This window comes from Sphaerodactylus townsendi, linkage group LG04 (genome assembly GCF_021028975.2).
Source record: "Sphaerodactylus townsendi isolate TG3544 linkage group LG04, MPM_Stown_v2.3, whole genome shotgun sequence".
Taxonomy (NCBI): Eukaryota; Metazoa; Chordata; class Lepidosauria; order Squamata; family Sphaerodactylidae; genus Sphaerodactylus; species Sphaerodactylus townsendi.
The window spans coordinates 96,347-110,804 of record NC_059428.1 but is presented as its reverse complement, the minus strand read 5'-3'; the positions used below and the strand labels follow the sequence as shown (position 1 = coordinate 110,804).

General features: G+C 55.2%; 1 protein-coding gene across 2 annotated transcripts; it reads left to right on the top strand.

Moving 5' to 3' along the window:
* Positions 1 to 164: 164 nt before the first annotated feature.
* Positions 165 to 13,621, top strand: EGLN2 (egl-9 family hypoxia inducible factor 2). Of its 2 annotated transcripts, XM_048493075.1 has the most exons (5): positions 165 to 1,171; positions 4,916 to 5,035; positions 6,657 to 6,793; positions 8,179 to 8,246; positions 13,078 to 13,621. In XM_048493075.1, the coding sequence occupies exons 1-5, from the start codon at positions 581 to 583 to the stop codon at positions 13,131 to 13,133; spliced, it is 972 nt and encodes a 323-aa protein (XP_048349032.1). In that variant the 5' UTR covers positions 165 to 580; the 3' UTR covers positions 13,134 to 13,621. The 2 variants fall into 2 exon arrangements, with proteins under 2 accessions (XP_048349032.1, XP_048349033.1); XM_048493076.1 differs by lacking the exon at positions 4,916 to 5,035 and having other exon boundaries at positions 173 to 1,171.
* Positions 13,622 to 14,458: the final 837 nt, after the last annotated feature.

Sequence of the window (14,458 nt, the reverse complement as noted above, 5' to 3'; positions counted from 1 at the left end):
ACGGAAAGGAGAGAGCGGAGGAGGGGCGGGGCGCGCTCTGCACATGGCCAGAGGCGCCCCTCCCTCCGCCACTCAGCAGGTCTGGCGCTCTCGGGAGGCGGCAGGCAGGGTCCCCGGCGGACGGAAGCTGACCGACTGACCACCGCCAGGCTCCACCCCTCGAGCTCCGGCCAAGTTCCCAGCCGCCGGCGGAGAAGCACCCGTCTCGCAGAGGACAGGCCCCGGGGCAGACAGGCAGGCGGACACCGCCTTTGTTCCCCTGCCGCTCTTCCGAGCCGGCCGTCGGGTCAGCGGAGGCGACGGCGCTTTTCTGCGCGGGCGCCGCAGCCTCCTTGGCGCTGCCGCGTTCCTGCTGTGCCTCTCGCCGCTGGGTGGTCGTCGCCGTCCTCCTCTGCAGGGGCGGTTTGCGGCTGGGGCCGAAGGTGGCCCTCCTCATCTGCTAGCCTCCTTCCTTCCTTCGCTAGCAGCCGGGAGCCCCATGGTCCTGCCGGCCACGCCGTGACCTTCGCCCCCGCCTCGCCAGCCCCGGGAAAGGCCGCGCCATGGCTCCAGCTGCCCCCGGGCGCCTTACGGACATGCCATGGCCGAGCAGGACGACGGCCGCCCCTCGGAGCCCCTAGGCTTGCCTCGCCGCGCCATGGGCCGGGAGAGCCGGGGGGGAGCCGGGCCGGCGCAGGGCACCAGACGGGCGGCCATCGGAGGCCTGCTCTGGCTGGCTCTAAGCGGCCCCGCCGGAGAGCCCAAGCGCCGCAGGCTGGGAAACGGGGGCTCGGAGGCTGAAGGGGTCGCCAAGCGGCCGCGGGCGGAGCCGGAGCCGGAGCCGGCTCTCCCCCGGCGGGTGCCCGTGAGCCGACTGGCGCTGGACTACGTGGTGCCCTGCATGGCCCTCTACGGCATCTGCGTGAAGGACTCCTTCCTGGGCGAGGCGCTGGGGGCCCAGATCCTGGGCGAGGTGCGGGGCCTGCACCGCGGCGGCAGGTTCCAGGACGGGCGCCTGGTGAGCCAGCGGGCGCTTCCCGAGCCCCAGAGCATCCGCGGGGACCAGGTCACCTGGGTGGAGGGCCGGGAGCCCGGCTGCCGCGCCATTGGCACCCTCATGGCCCGCGCGGACGAGCTCATCTTGCACTGCGCAGGGAAGCTGGGCGGGTACGCCATCACCAGCCGCACCAAGGTGAGCTTCAGAGCTGGGCTGAGCGAAGCTTTGGATATTCTGGGCATGTGCAGAGCACACTGCTATATGCCTGCAATTGGAGGAAGAGTTCCAAGGCCCCTTCCGCACATGCAGAATAATGCACTTTCAATTGAAAGTGCATTATTCTGCATGTGCGGAAGTGGCCCAGGTGAAAGGGAGATACCGGCCCAGCCCCACTCCAAAGGGGGAAATTAGGCCTAGGACCTAGTAGCTCAGAGAGGGGGCCTCCTCTCCCCACAGGTGCACTTAAGGCAGGCTCAGGTTCCACAGCAGCTGACTTTTAGGAGCCGGCAGAGAAACAGAATTTGGAAATCAAGAAGGGGGTTCCGATCTGTGTTGGATCAGAATTTGTCTTTATTCCAAGACAGGCTTTTTTCTTCCTGGTGTGGGCACATCAGCCTGTTTGTGGCTAGAGAATTCCCAGTGTTTCCAGCCCTGTCAGGCACCAAAGCGGTTGATTTTGGGGGCCCAGAAAGATAACCAAACACCTGTCCTTGTTTGCAGGGAGGCCCTCAATGGTTTTTGCTTACCCTTGGTGGCCACGTCTGGCATGTACTCGTACAGAGTCCCTATAACTGGGCAGAGGAGAATCCAGGCAGATCAGGGGGCATCTGTCCCAGGAAGCTTTATTGCTACCCCACATAACTTGCGCTCAGACCCCCAGACTGTCAATGCCTGAAATGCCTCCTCTGGTTTGCATGCCTCTTTGCTGGTGTCCTGAAAATATTGCTGCCCCCTAACCCTCCTTCTCCCCCCCCCCCTCATCTTCCTGGGGGCTTTTCTTCCAGTTGCAACGCTTAAATGGTTCCTTGCCAGCTCTGGCACAGGCCAGAGGTTGGCACCTCAGCAGAAGGGCCTGTGGGGCATACATGAGGGTCTGCATGCTGTAAGACCCTCCAGCCAGGTGGCACGGCCGAGGGAGGGCCCTTTGCGTAACAACAGCAGCAGCTGCTCTGTCCAGGCATTTGCAGCTGGAGTTGCTCATTCATTCCCGCCAGTCTGTTTTCTTGGCTTGTCATGAGTCTCTTCTGCTTTCCCAGAATGCTTTGTGTACATGGTGCGAAGAGCAGCTGCTGAATCAAGGGGTGGATGCATTTCTGGGGGGTTTAGCCTCATTTCACTTTGTTGCTGGATTCATGAGTAGCCAAGCAGCCCCCTAGAGAAGATTGTCTCTGAGCATGTATAAGGTGCATTTTATACAGACAATGAGACACTGCTGCCCATTCTTGCATGCTACTTAGAGGTAGGGAGCTCAGCCCCCTCCCCTCCTTCGGAGCATGACGTTTAAGTCCTTGCTTGTCCAAAACACGTTGGACTGATCTCTTGATACTCTTGTAGCCAAAGCGGCAGTTTTCTTGTATCTCTGGATCTTTTACACACCAAAGGATTAGTGCAGGGGTCAGGGGGTCTTGGCAGCATTTCCCAGGGTCTGCTATAGGGTGAACAGAAGAACTGAGAAAATTTTTAGCCTGACGTACTTTTGCGAAACCAGGCCCTGGCCAACTACCCTGCTGGTACACGTGGGCCTCATCACATGCAGAGGGGATATTATCTTGGGGCAAAATGTGTGCCTTTTCTTGCTAAATTGGTCTGAGATTTTGGGAGGGGCGGGGGCTCTGATTCTTCAAGGGCAGGGGCCGGGCGGGTCTGAGCCCTTTCTCCACCCCTGAAGCTCTTCTGCACCCCTCCTGGAGGAGGGATGATTAAGCTCTCTGATCTTTGTGATTGAGGCATTCTTGAGCTGTGCCTGGCTTTTTTTGGGGGGTGGGGGGTGGGGTTAGGGTTAGCCAGACCTGGCAGAAGCTGCGACTGTTCCCAGCTGTCCTTGCCAGTTGGGAGGAGGACGTGGCCAGACACAGGATCTTCCTGGTAGAGGGGCAGGAGGCTAACTTCCCAGGAGGGAACACGATCTGTGTTTTCCAGGAAGACTTGGGCCAGCTTCAGTTCTTCCTGCAATTCCTGTCCACCCCCTCCCCCTCCACGCACGGGGCAGCAGTACTTTGGGAGGGAATGAAGCCACCTGTGCTGGGATGTCCCCATCTCCCCAGCATTGTTTGCAGTGTGGCAAAGGATTCTTGATGTTTGGAACGTTTGGGCTGCATTTCCCAGGCCCCATTTCCCTTGAGGTCCTGGGGCCAGGCCAGGCCAGGAGGGGAGGGTGTGGTTGACAAGCCATGGGGGGGGGGGGGGGGGGGGGGGGTGACCACAAAAAGCTATTTTGCTTAAATGAATGCCTAACCAGGGACCTGCCTCTGCTTTGCAGGTGAACTGGGGCAGCAACGGTGATGCTAGAGCTTGGGGAAGAAGGGAGTGGGGCAGGGTCTTGAGTCCGGAGTGAGGTCTTTACTCAGGGAAGGGGGTAATCCAAAATGGGTTTTTATTACTTGCATTCTCAGTAGTTTCTCCCCCCTGTGTGGGTTCAAACTCCTGGGTCCCCTGCCCCACTGGTTGGCAATCTTAACCCCCGCCTCTCCCCTGTGTGCTGGAGGGACCCCCAAGTGAGGGAGTGAGGCTGTAGGGAGGAGCTCCTTCTGAGCTTCCATTTGTGAACTGTGAGTGTGTGTGTGCATGGGGGGGGGGAGAGTTGTGAGCGCCATTGTCCTGGGGTGACCCTGCAAGGGAGGAATGTCCCACGTGGGCGCCCGGTGGGGTGGAGGAGCGGATCCTGCGTCATGGGAACTAAATGTCCTTAATGCTGTCAGGAACAGGACACATCAGCCTTCAGCAAGGGAGGTGTTGGGGGGGGGTGTGTTTGTCTCTCCTCTTCCCCCCCTTCTGCAGTGTTGATTGGCTGAATCTCTTCTTGGGAGAGGGAGGGAGTGAGGAAGCTGATGGCACCTCCGGGCAGGTTTCAGCAACAGATTTTTAGAGAAGCCCCTTGAGATATTTCCACTGACTTTTTGGGGAGGGGGGGGGTGCAGGGACTGGCCCTTTTGCCCTGGGCTGCCTGGCAGTGGGCTGTTACCTTCACTGTTCCCCCCATGCAAAATGTTTGCCATAACTCCCAAATTGTTTTCAACCTGTTTTCCACCCCCCCCCCAAATAACTGGCAACTGCCCCTTCGCCCCCTGCCCTGCCACTGTCCGTCTCCAGGGCTTTATTTCCTCTAGGGTGAGATCCTGTTTGTCACTGGTGGTCTTGTCCCTGGAATTGTGCAGTAGGGAGTGCCTCTGAGCATGGGCAAAATCCTTGTCACCACAGCTGCCTTTTTAGAGGGTACTGAAGGCCAGGGTGGGTTTGGGCTTCCCCTTCTTCCTCTGCTTCGCAAAGTGGGCTTGTGCGGTGTGGGTTGGGGGGGATAGGGTTAGGGCTAGAGGACGGGGGGCCCTGCTATGCAGTTTGATGGGATGATTCTTTGGTTAAGATTTGCTTGGCTTTGGAGATCCTGTTACCTGTATTAGAACTTAAGGTCAATGATCTCTGAGCATATTCAGAGTGCCAGTAACACCAATTTCTGTGAAGGTCCCGGCACGTGTAATTTTGGAAATTCTGCATGCTATCCTTCCCCTTTTGTGTTCTGTTCCTACTTGTCGTTGTCCCCGCCCCCCAGCCCATGCCTGTGGGCACTGCTCCTCCTTGTGCCTGGGGCGCCTCCGTGGTCACCTCCGCCACAGGGGCAAGCGGGTGAGTGCAGTCTTGGGGCATGTGCGGGTCTGTGAGATGTCTGATCCTCTCTGTCCCTGGCAGTGAACCCCACTCCTCTCTCATCACCCTCCCCTCCAGGCCATGGTGGCTTGTTACCCCGGCAACGGAATGGGTTATGTACGGCATGTGGACAACCCCCACGGGGATGGACGCTGCGTCACCTGCATTTATTATCTAAATCGGCAGTGGGATAGTCAGGTAGGTGGCTGGGCCTGCAAAGGACTCCTGGGCACTGGGCTGCCCCTCCCAACTCTCACGCATGGCCCCAGCCCTCCCCCCCCACACACGCCCCCCCCTCCTCCAGCATGCAGATGTTAGTTCAGGACACCTGGGTTCTGAGGAACCAAAGCAGGGGCCGCGGCAGCCTCCGTTCAGAGGAGATGGCAGAGCATCTACATTTCTAGCAAAACCCTCTGTGTGCACCTGAGCCTTGGCCATGGGGGATGGCTTCAAGGCAGGAGCGTGGGGGTTGAGCCCCTGGTGGCTTTGAAGCGGCACTTTGGGCGGAACCCCTTTGGAGAGGGTGGCTCTCAGCCCCGGAGTTCCTTCTTTCTGTTTTTGGGTTGGAGGGTTGCTCCATGGCTGTCTGGATCAGCTGACACAGGTTTGGCCTGGGAGTCTGGTTTGTTTCTGTTGCTCCTCTTTTGTGTTTTTTTAAAATAAGATCTCATTTGATTGTAACAACAACTCTGCAAGGTAGAGAGACCAAGGAGGCCGGCAAGCCGACTGAGACCTTCTGCCATCAAGCCCCGCCCCCACAACCCTTGAGACCCCCATGATGGTTTTCACCGCCTCCTCCCTCATTGGAACCAGGAGAGGTTCGGCCTGAGGAGGTGGGGGAGGAGAGCAATGCCAGAGCGAAGGGGTCTGTGTGCAACCCCCAGGTCTCCAAAGCCACTCGGGAGGGGGGGCCGTGGCTCAGTGGCAGAGCATCTGTGGGGCATGCCGAGGGTCCCAGCCCTGACAGCAGCAGCTCCAGTCAAAAGGAGCAGCATGTGGGTCCTGCAGTGGTCCTGTGCCCTGGAGAGCCGCTGCCGATCTGCACAGCGACCAGGACAAGCGCCAGTGGTCTGCTGCCGGACAGGCAACTGCTGCGGCCGTGTGTGTGTGTGTGTGTGTGTGTGTGTGTGAGAGAGAGAGAGAGAGAGAGAGAGTGTTTTGGAGTTATATCCCCCTTTCTCTCCTGTAAGGAGACTCAAGGTGCCTTACAAGCTTCTTTCCCTCCCCCCCACAACAAACACCCTGTGAGGTGGGGGTGGGGGCTGAGAGAGCTCTGAAGAACTGTGACTAGCCCAAGGTCACCCAGCTGGCCCCAGCTCAAGTGGCAAAGCGGGGAATCAAACCCAATTCTCTCAACTGCTAGGCCACTGCTGCTCAGCCCCTTGCTCCCTCTCCTTCCAAAAGAGCCCAGGGCTGCTACCCCAACCATGCCTGGGGGATTCCTTCCCCCAGTTCTGTGCAACACTCCCTGTGGTGGAAGGGTTGCGTAGTCCAATTGGGCTGCTCCTGCCTGCCTGCCTGCCTGCCTGCCTGCCTGCCTGCCTGCCTGCCTGCCTGCCTGCCTGCCTGCCTGCCTGCCTGCCTGCCTGCCTGCCTGCCTGCCTGCCTGCCTGCCTGGGGCGGCCCCTCCCCGGCCTTTTTCTCCTCTGCTGCTAGCCCCCTCCCCTCCTGTTGCTCAGCCTCCTGATTCTGGCTTGAGCATATGGAAGGAGGCTCCCTAGGCTGGGTGGGTGGTAGGCAGTAGCCAATGCAGGCAGCCAGAACGGGCACAGACCTGGAGCTGATGAAGGTGCCTTCTTTCCACACCCATTCCCTCCAGATTCATGGAGGGATCCTGCAGATCTACCCAGAAGGGCAACCAGTAGTTGCAAACATCGTGCCCATATTTGACCGACTGCTCCTCTTCTGGTCGGACCGGCGCAACCCACATGAAGTGAAGCCAGCCTATGCCACAAGGTGAGTGGTGTGTGGGAGAAGCTACCTCCTCCCTCCCTCCCTGGGAATGCCTCTCCTACTGGGGGCAGGACGGAGCTTCTGTTGGGGACGGGTTTGGTGAGGGAGGAGAGGGGGCTTCATGGTCCTCCAGCGCCATTTTCCTGACCGGCAGGGCCAGGGGAGCGGGCCAGCGGGCCGTGCGCTCCTTTAGCGGGACTCCGTGCCGGGGCTGTCATGGCAACCACAGCTGCAGGCTGCCCTAGATTACAAGGAGCTGAGGCTGATTCAGGACAAAGAGGTCTATTGGTGACTACTAGCCAGGATGGCTCAGAGGCAGGAAACCTCTGCATCCTGGTGCCAGGAGCCGCAGTGGGAGGCAGATCTGTTTTCATAGGAGGCTGGACAAGATGGACCACTGGTGTGATTCCGCAGGGCTCGGCCTCCGCCTTCATGCTGTCCCTCTGGAGGAATTGGTTGGCCACTGCATGAGGGAGGGTGCTGAATTAGATGGACCCTCACTGGCCCTTCCCAGCAAGGCTCTGGTGCTGTTCTTATGTACTGAAGAAGAAGAAGCGGAGGAGGAGGAAGAGGAGTTTGGATTTATATCCCCCCTTTCTCTCCTGCAGGAGACTCAAAGGGGCTGACAATCTCCTTGCCCTTCCCCCTCACAACAAACACCCTGTGAGGTGGGTGGGGCTGAGAGAGCTCCAGGTCAAATGGCACCTTCCCTGGACCCTTTACAGGTTAGGAAAAAAATGCTGGGGGTGTGGCTTAAGCCACCTCGCCCCTCTTTCTATGCTCCTAGTCCAAATTACACACACCCTGGTACCAGAGGCATAGCAAGGGAAAATGCACCCGGGGCAACCCCTGTGCCTCCCACACCCCATGTATCTTAGCTGGTGGCAGCGGTGCCTGGCAGGGCCAGTCCAAGGGCCCCCAGCGGCGCCCCCGCCAGGATGCTCCTTCAGCCGGCGGAGCCTCCACAGGGCACCCCCTGGCCCAGTTCAAGGAGCAGCCTCGCGGGTCAATTGAGCCTCCTTACAGGAGAGAAAGGGGGGTGGATGAGGGGGGCAATGTCCCGCCCTCCACGTGACTGAACAGCGGCCGCCCAGGACATTTGTCCCCAGGTGGCCCCGAGGAAGTTCCACCTCTGCCTGGTACACCTGAGAATTGAGTTCTAAGCACAGCATTCATAGTGCATGTGGAGGATGGAGGAAAATGCAGGTTGTGGTTTGCTATCCAAAGGGTGGGATTTTGCTCATTAACCTAGGACCCAATCCCCTGTGCAGGTGAACAGGAGCTGCCCTAGATCCACCCTTCTCTTGCCCCACAGAATTGCACCCCCAAACTGCTCCTTGACTCCGGCTCCAGCTTGTGCCCACCTCTTGTGCTTCTTTTCCCCCCAGGTATGCCATCACCCTCTGGTATTTTGATGCCAAGGAGCGGGCAGAAACCAAAGGGAGACACCAGCAGGGTATGTGAAGGTGGTGGTGGTGGGGAGTATGTCTGTTGTGCCTTGGTTGGACTTGGGATCCATAGACCTGTGATTCTGAGTGCCTCTTGTGGAGTAGCCACGGCTGACTCTCAATGGCTAGGGCTTGAAATTTATTAATTTATTTATATCCTAATTGTCTCCCAATGGGGACCTAAAATAGGTTACATCATTCTCCTCTCTTCCATTTCATTCTCACAACAACCCTGTGATGTTGGTTAAGCTGAGAGAATATGACTAACCCAAGGTCACCACGGGAGCTTCCATAGCACGAGTGGGAGTCGAAGCTCAGTGTCCCTGACACTAGTCAGTCCCACGCTGCCTCCAAATGAGAAGCAAGCCTTTATTGGCATAGACAACAGTACAACAATAATAAAAAACGGATTAAAAAGCATATTACAAAACAGGACATAAATGTTAGGTCAAAAGAAATCTACTGGCGTTTAGTAATTTCCAGGAGAAAGTCTGCCACTATCATACAGAGAGAAGGATCAGGATTGTCCAACAAGTAGTGTAATCTAATTAAATCAGGGAGATGGGGTAAATGTAAAGGAGTAAGATTCACATACTTGGATCTGATTTCCTTGAATCTGAGACAGTGTAGTAATTGGTGGGCCAGAGATTCAACTGAGCCATCGTTACATGGGCACAAGCTTTTAGCCTTTTCTTTCTTATTAAATCTGCCATGCAACAAGGCAGAAGGCATAACATTAAACCTGGCGAGCATTATGGCTCTCCTTTGAACAGGGTTTATTAAGCAATACAGGTAGTGTGCCAAGAGTGGCCCTGTTCAGAATGGGAGAGAAGAAATACAGTGGGGAACACATGTTTTCTTGGCTGCATTGATTAGGGTAAGAGAACTCTCTGTCCAATAGTTGACCTTTTAATTTCCTATAAGCTTCTGAATAGGACCAGGGGGGCAAAAGTGGAATCCACTGACAGCCAGTCCAATAGAGGCACTTTTTTTTTTTTCTTCAATTATAGAAAACCAGGGGTTGGAATGGGTGTCAGAGAGCAGACGGTGGAACCTAGGGAATTGGAGCAGTCCGAGAGAGAAAAAATGAATCACCTCAAGCAGGCCAGAATCTAAAGGTCCTCAGCTGCCATAGCCGCATGATTCCCAAGGAGTTTTGACTCTAACTCCAGACAAAGAGCTGCATAGGGCACACAATTTGGGAGTCCAGTTATCTTGTGAAAAAATTTGGATTGAAGAGAATTCAAGGAGTGGTTAATAGCTTGAATCCAAATTGGGACTCCGTAAAGCAATCTCGAGGCGACTTTGGCATTGAAAAATTTGAGGGCAGGAGGGATAAAGGAGTCTTTTGTAGATACTGTTTCTTATCACATTGCTATGTTCCTCACTTGTATGTGGTTGATTTAGAAAAACCTCCCTCTCTGTCTGCATCCCCATGGACTCTGTATTCCGAACCGAAGTCACCTCAGCTCCTGTCGGCTTTCCCCCAGGGATTAGCTTAAAAGCTGTTCTGCCACCTTTTTAACATTGAGTGCCAGCAGCCTGGTTCCTCTTTGGTTAAGATGAAGCCCATCCCTTTTGTATACAGGTCTGCCTTTGTCCCAAAGGTTCCCTCAGTTCCTGACAAGGCCAATCTGAAACCCTCTGCCTTGCACCCTCACCTTTTCTCCTCATCTCACGCATTGGAGACCCTGTATTCCTCCACTTCTGCCCTAGCTCTTCCGCCTCTAAGCCCGTGGAACAGGTAGCATTTCTAAGAATGCCACTTTGGAGGTCCTGGGCTTCAACCTGTTACCTAAAGCAGCCTAGAATTTCTAGCTCTTCCTAGAACCCTCCTAGCTACATTTCCCAATGTCGTTGCAGTGCTAATGTAGACTACAACTGCTGACTCTCTACTCCCAGCACTGTCTATCAGCCTATCTAGATTAGCAAGCGCGTGGACATCCCACTTTTAACCCTTCTGCGACCAGGTGGCAGGGAAGTCACCATGCGGTCATCATGCCTCTCACAAAACCCAACTCTACATTTTTTAAATGATCCGAATCACCTACTATGAGGAGAGCCCCCCACCTCCCCGTAGAGAGGTATTACCTTTCAGTGCAGAAGGAGGATATCCCATCACTCAGCTAAGGAAGAGGGTCCCATCTAAGGGGAGCATATCTTCCCCACCTCAGTCTGTCACCCTCCGCCCCCAAGACCTTTCTGACATTCTCCCATGACATCTGAAGAGATGTCACCTTGGGGTGGGACCCAACTGCTAGGTCCCTGAAAGCCTCGTCTGTTGCCCTCTCTGCCTCTCTCAGCTTATCCAGGTCTGCCACCTTGGTTTCAAGAGAACGCAGATGTTCCCTGAGTGCCAGGAGCTCATTGCAGCGAGGGCACACCCACAACTTCTGTCCTAGTGGCAGATAGTTGTACATGTGACACTCTGTACAAAACACTGGAAAGCCCCCACCCCCTGCTGGCTTCCTGCCTTCATATCTGATTTTATTTAGATATTTAAATATTAAACTTTTAATCAGTGACCCCCTTGAGCTATATGTACCTACTATCCCTCAAGATATATCTTTATTTAGTTTTTTTTAAAGCCCTCCAAAATGAAAACCAGAGCTCACTCTGCTCTTCCTGGCCCAGTCCTCTTCTCCACTGCTACTCCTCTCTGCTGGTTCTAGAAACTGAGCTCTGCTGGTTCCAGAGACTGAGCTAAAGACTGACTGACTCACCTCTCAGCAGCCCCAGGACAAAGAGCAAAAAGAGATAACCCCTGTTAAGCCCCACCTCTCAGCAGCCTTACAAGGAGAAAAAGAGATAACCCCTGCTAACCCTTGTTAAAATACACTGTTTTAAAAGATGTGGCTTTGAAAAAAGCCCTCCAATATGAAAACCAGAGCTCACTCTGCTCTTCCTGGCCCAGTCCCCTTCTCCACTGCTACTCCTCTCTGCTGGTTCCAGAGACTGAGCTAAAGACTGACTGCGTAAAGCGTAAAGGAAACAGCGTAAAGTCATTTTCTTCCAACACAAACGAGGTTGGTTTTAGAACAGTGGGAAATCTGACCATTTTAACCTCCAGAAGATGATGTGCTTACCCACATAAGAAGAATGTTGGAGGGTTCCCAGTGTGGAGAATGCAGTGTTTAAAAGCAGAGGAGCCTTATAATCTTTAAAGGGGTATTTATTCCTATTCAGATTAATGTAAATACTGTTAACTTGTGAGAGACAGCATGGTGCAATGGTTAGAAGAAGAGTTTAGATTTATACCCGGACTTTCTCTCCTGTAAGGAGGCTCAAGGCACCTCACAAACTCCTTTCCCATCCTCTCCCCACAACAGATATCTTGTGAGGTAGGCGGGGCTGTGAGAGTTTGGCGGGAACTGTGACTCAACCAAGGTCACCCAGCAGGAGTGTGGGAGTGGGGAAACACATCTGGTTCACCATATAATAGTCGGCTGCTTGTGTAGGACTGAGAGAACCAGGTTGAGGCCCCTGCTCTTCTGTGGAAGCTGCCGGGGTGGCCTTGGCCAGTCACACACTCCTAGCCTAGCCCAGCGATGGCAAACCTTTTCGAGACCGAGTGCCCAAACTGCAACTCAAAACCCACGTATTTATGGCAAAGTGCCAACACGGCAATTTAACCTGAATACTGAGGTTTTACAGGTTCTGGTGGGTTTTCTGGGCTGTGTGGCCGTGGTCTGGTGGATCTTACTCCTAACATTTCACCTGCATCTGTGTCTGGCATCTTCAGAAGATCCTCTGAAGATGCCAGCCACAGACGCAGGCGAAACGTCAGGAGAGAATGCTGCTAGAACACGGCCATACAGCCCGGAAACCACACAGCACCCCAGTGATTCCGGCCGTGAAAGCCTTTGACAATACATCTTCAGAAGTGTATCACAGAGGGAAGTCTGTTCCACACTGTGATACACTCTGTGACTTCCCTCTGTGATACACCTCTGAAGATGCCAGACACAGATGCAGGCCATGGACCTTGTGATCCATGAAAGCTTGATGGGGATTGGGGGGTGGGGGTGGATGGGAAAGCTGTCACTGCCCATGGACCCTGTGGACCCTGTGATCCATGGGCAGAGAAAGCTTGATGGGGGTGGGGGGTGGATGGATCAAAGGAGACTGGAGCGCCATTCTCTCTTTGAGAGGTAGCCTCAGAGAGGGCTCCAGCTTTTCCTCTCAGAGAGAGAGGGGAACTCCAGCCTCTGCATTTGTTTGGGGGTTTTTTATGCCGAGAAAGGGTCCCCGCCACCGCCATTTCCCCCTCTGCTCAGGGGAGAAGGCAGCCACCATCTCCCTGGGGCAGAGGGAGTTCCCTGCTCCACGCCGCCGACTCCTGCACCACGAGAGCAGGTGGCCCCGTGCAGGTCACCGCCACCATTCCCCCTCTGCCTGGCAGCGACCTGCTTGTGGGAGGGGGAGAGGCCTATGCACGCCATAGGTTCGCCATCACGGGCCTAGCCTATCTCACAGTGTTGTTGTTGTGAGGAATATTATGCAAGTTACTTCAGGTCCCCAATGAGGAGAAAGGTGGGATATAAATGAACAATTTAACTGCTAATTCCAGTTAGTATAGTGGCTCTCTCCTCTCTCTGAGATGGTCTCCCTACAATTGTGTCCCATCCCCTCCAGCCATGATGGTCTCACCTGGAGCTGGGTAAGGCCCCCAGGAAAGTCTCGTTTCTTAGCACTTAGTGTGTGAGCTGGGCCCTGAACCTGCAATCTTTTCGCACTGACATGTGAGATGGAGTGGGAGATCTCTGAGCATGGGCAGATTGCCCATCCTCACCCCACCCACCAGGTTTGAACTAAATCCTTTGGCCTTCCTATTTGCAGCATCTGCCCAGAAGGACAAGCTGCCTCTTGCCACACAGACCAATGGCCCCACCTGATGGAAAGCGAGAGGATGCTGTGGAAACCAAACAGCCGGATACACTTGGCTCTCTCTGGCCATTTCAAGCTGCTGCCGCCGCTGCCTCCACCACCTCCGTCTGCTACCCTGAATCCTGGCCAGGTGCAGTGGGAGGGGCCTCAGTCCCAACCAATGATGAGAAGTGGGCTGTCTAGAACAAGCTGGGACCAGAGAAGAAAAGCTGTGTGGAGTGTGTGGGCACCGTGACTCTCTTTTTGTTTGTTTAAAAGGTTATTTTTGTTTGCTTGTTTAAAAGGGGAGCACCTTCTTTTCTCAAAACTCTGTCTGCAGGGACCCCCACAAGCATCAGGGGCCTTTCTGTTCACCCCAGAGCTGCTTGTCCTGCTCATTTTGATCCATCAGTCAAGTCAAGAGAGAGCAGGGATGCCAGTGAGGCTGGAGAAGAGGGGAGCCGGGATGGATGGATGGGCTCACAGATGAGGTGGAATAAGCATAAGCCCATGAAAATGGCTTCTGCTTGTGTGTTTGGGGGTGGGGGTGGGGGGTCATCAGGAGAAGACAAAGCAGATAATAGGGGCTAGAGCAGCTGCCCTCTGAGATTAGGGTAGTTTTGCTCAGATTAAAGGGAGTAAGGGAACTACAATTGTGCCTGGTGTGCATCAGGTGACAAGGAGAAGTTTCCCCCACCTCCCCCTCCCATCATACTAGAGCCCAGGATGGAGGATGGGAGGCTCAGGAAGCGCTTCTTCACACAGCATGTCGTTCATTTGTGGAATTCACTGCCACGGGATATGGTGATGGCTACCAAACTGGAAGGCTTTTAAAAGGGAGCAGACAAATTCATGGGGGGTGGGGCTGCCAGTGGCCACTAGTCCTGATGGACATCCAGCCCCTGCAGTATCAAGGGCAGCAGGCGTCTCTATGTCAGTCGCTGGGCTGGGAGCCCTGGCGGGAAGGGGCCGCTTGCAGTCTTCCTGCCTGTGGGCTTCCGAGAGGCGGCTGGCCCTGAACAGAGCGCTGGGCTCAATGGACCTCCCTTCTGCTCCAGAGGGCTCTTCTGGTGTTCTTGGCCTCTGTGCCCTTTTGTTGGCTCTCCAGGGGAACTGGCTGGCCACTGTGTGAGGCAGGAGGCGGAACTAGAAGGACCCTCCCTGGTCTCACCCAGCAGGGCTGGTCCGCTTGGTCAGCTGCACTTCCCTTTGGCCACCGTGGTGGTGGTGGCGGTTTCTGCGTTTGGGGACCAGAAGAGATGCGGCATGGGAGATCAGGTCTGGTTTCTCTTTGTACATGCAGAGGCCCCCAATTTGGATGGGCTAACCTCCCCCAATGCCATTTTTTCACTAG

What these genes read in the sequence shown, in the direction of transcription:
- EGLN2 (XM_048493075.1), top strand. Translation starts at nt 581, where the DNA reads ATGGCCGAGCAGGACGACGGCCGCCCCTCGGAGCCCCTAGGCTTGCCT. An exon ending in AAGCCAGCCTATGCCACAAG is followed by an intron (nt 6,794 to 8,178) that starts GTGAGTGGTGTG and finishes TTTTCCCCCCAG; the next exon opens with GTATGCCATCACCCTCTGGT. An exon ending in CAAAGGGAGACACCAGCAGG is followed by an intron (nt 8,247 to 13,077) that starts GTATGTGAAGGT and finishes TCCTATTTGCAG; the next exon opens with CATCTGCCCAGAAGGACAAG.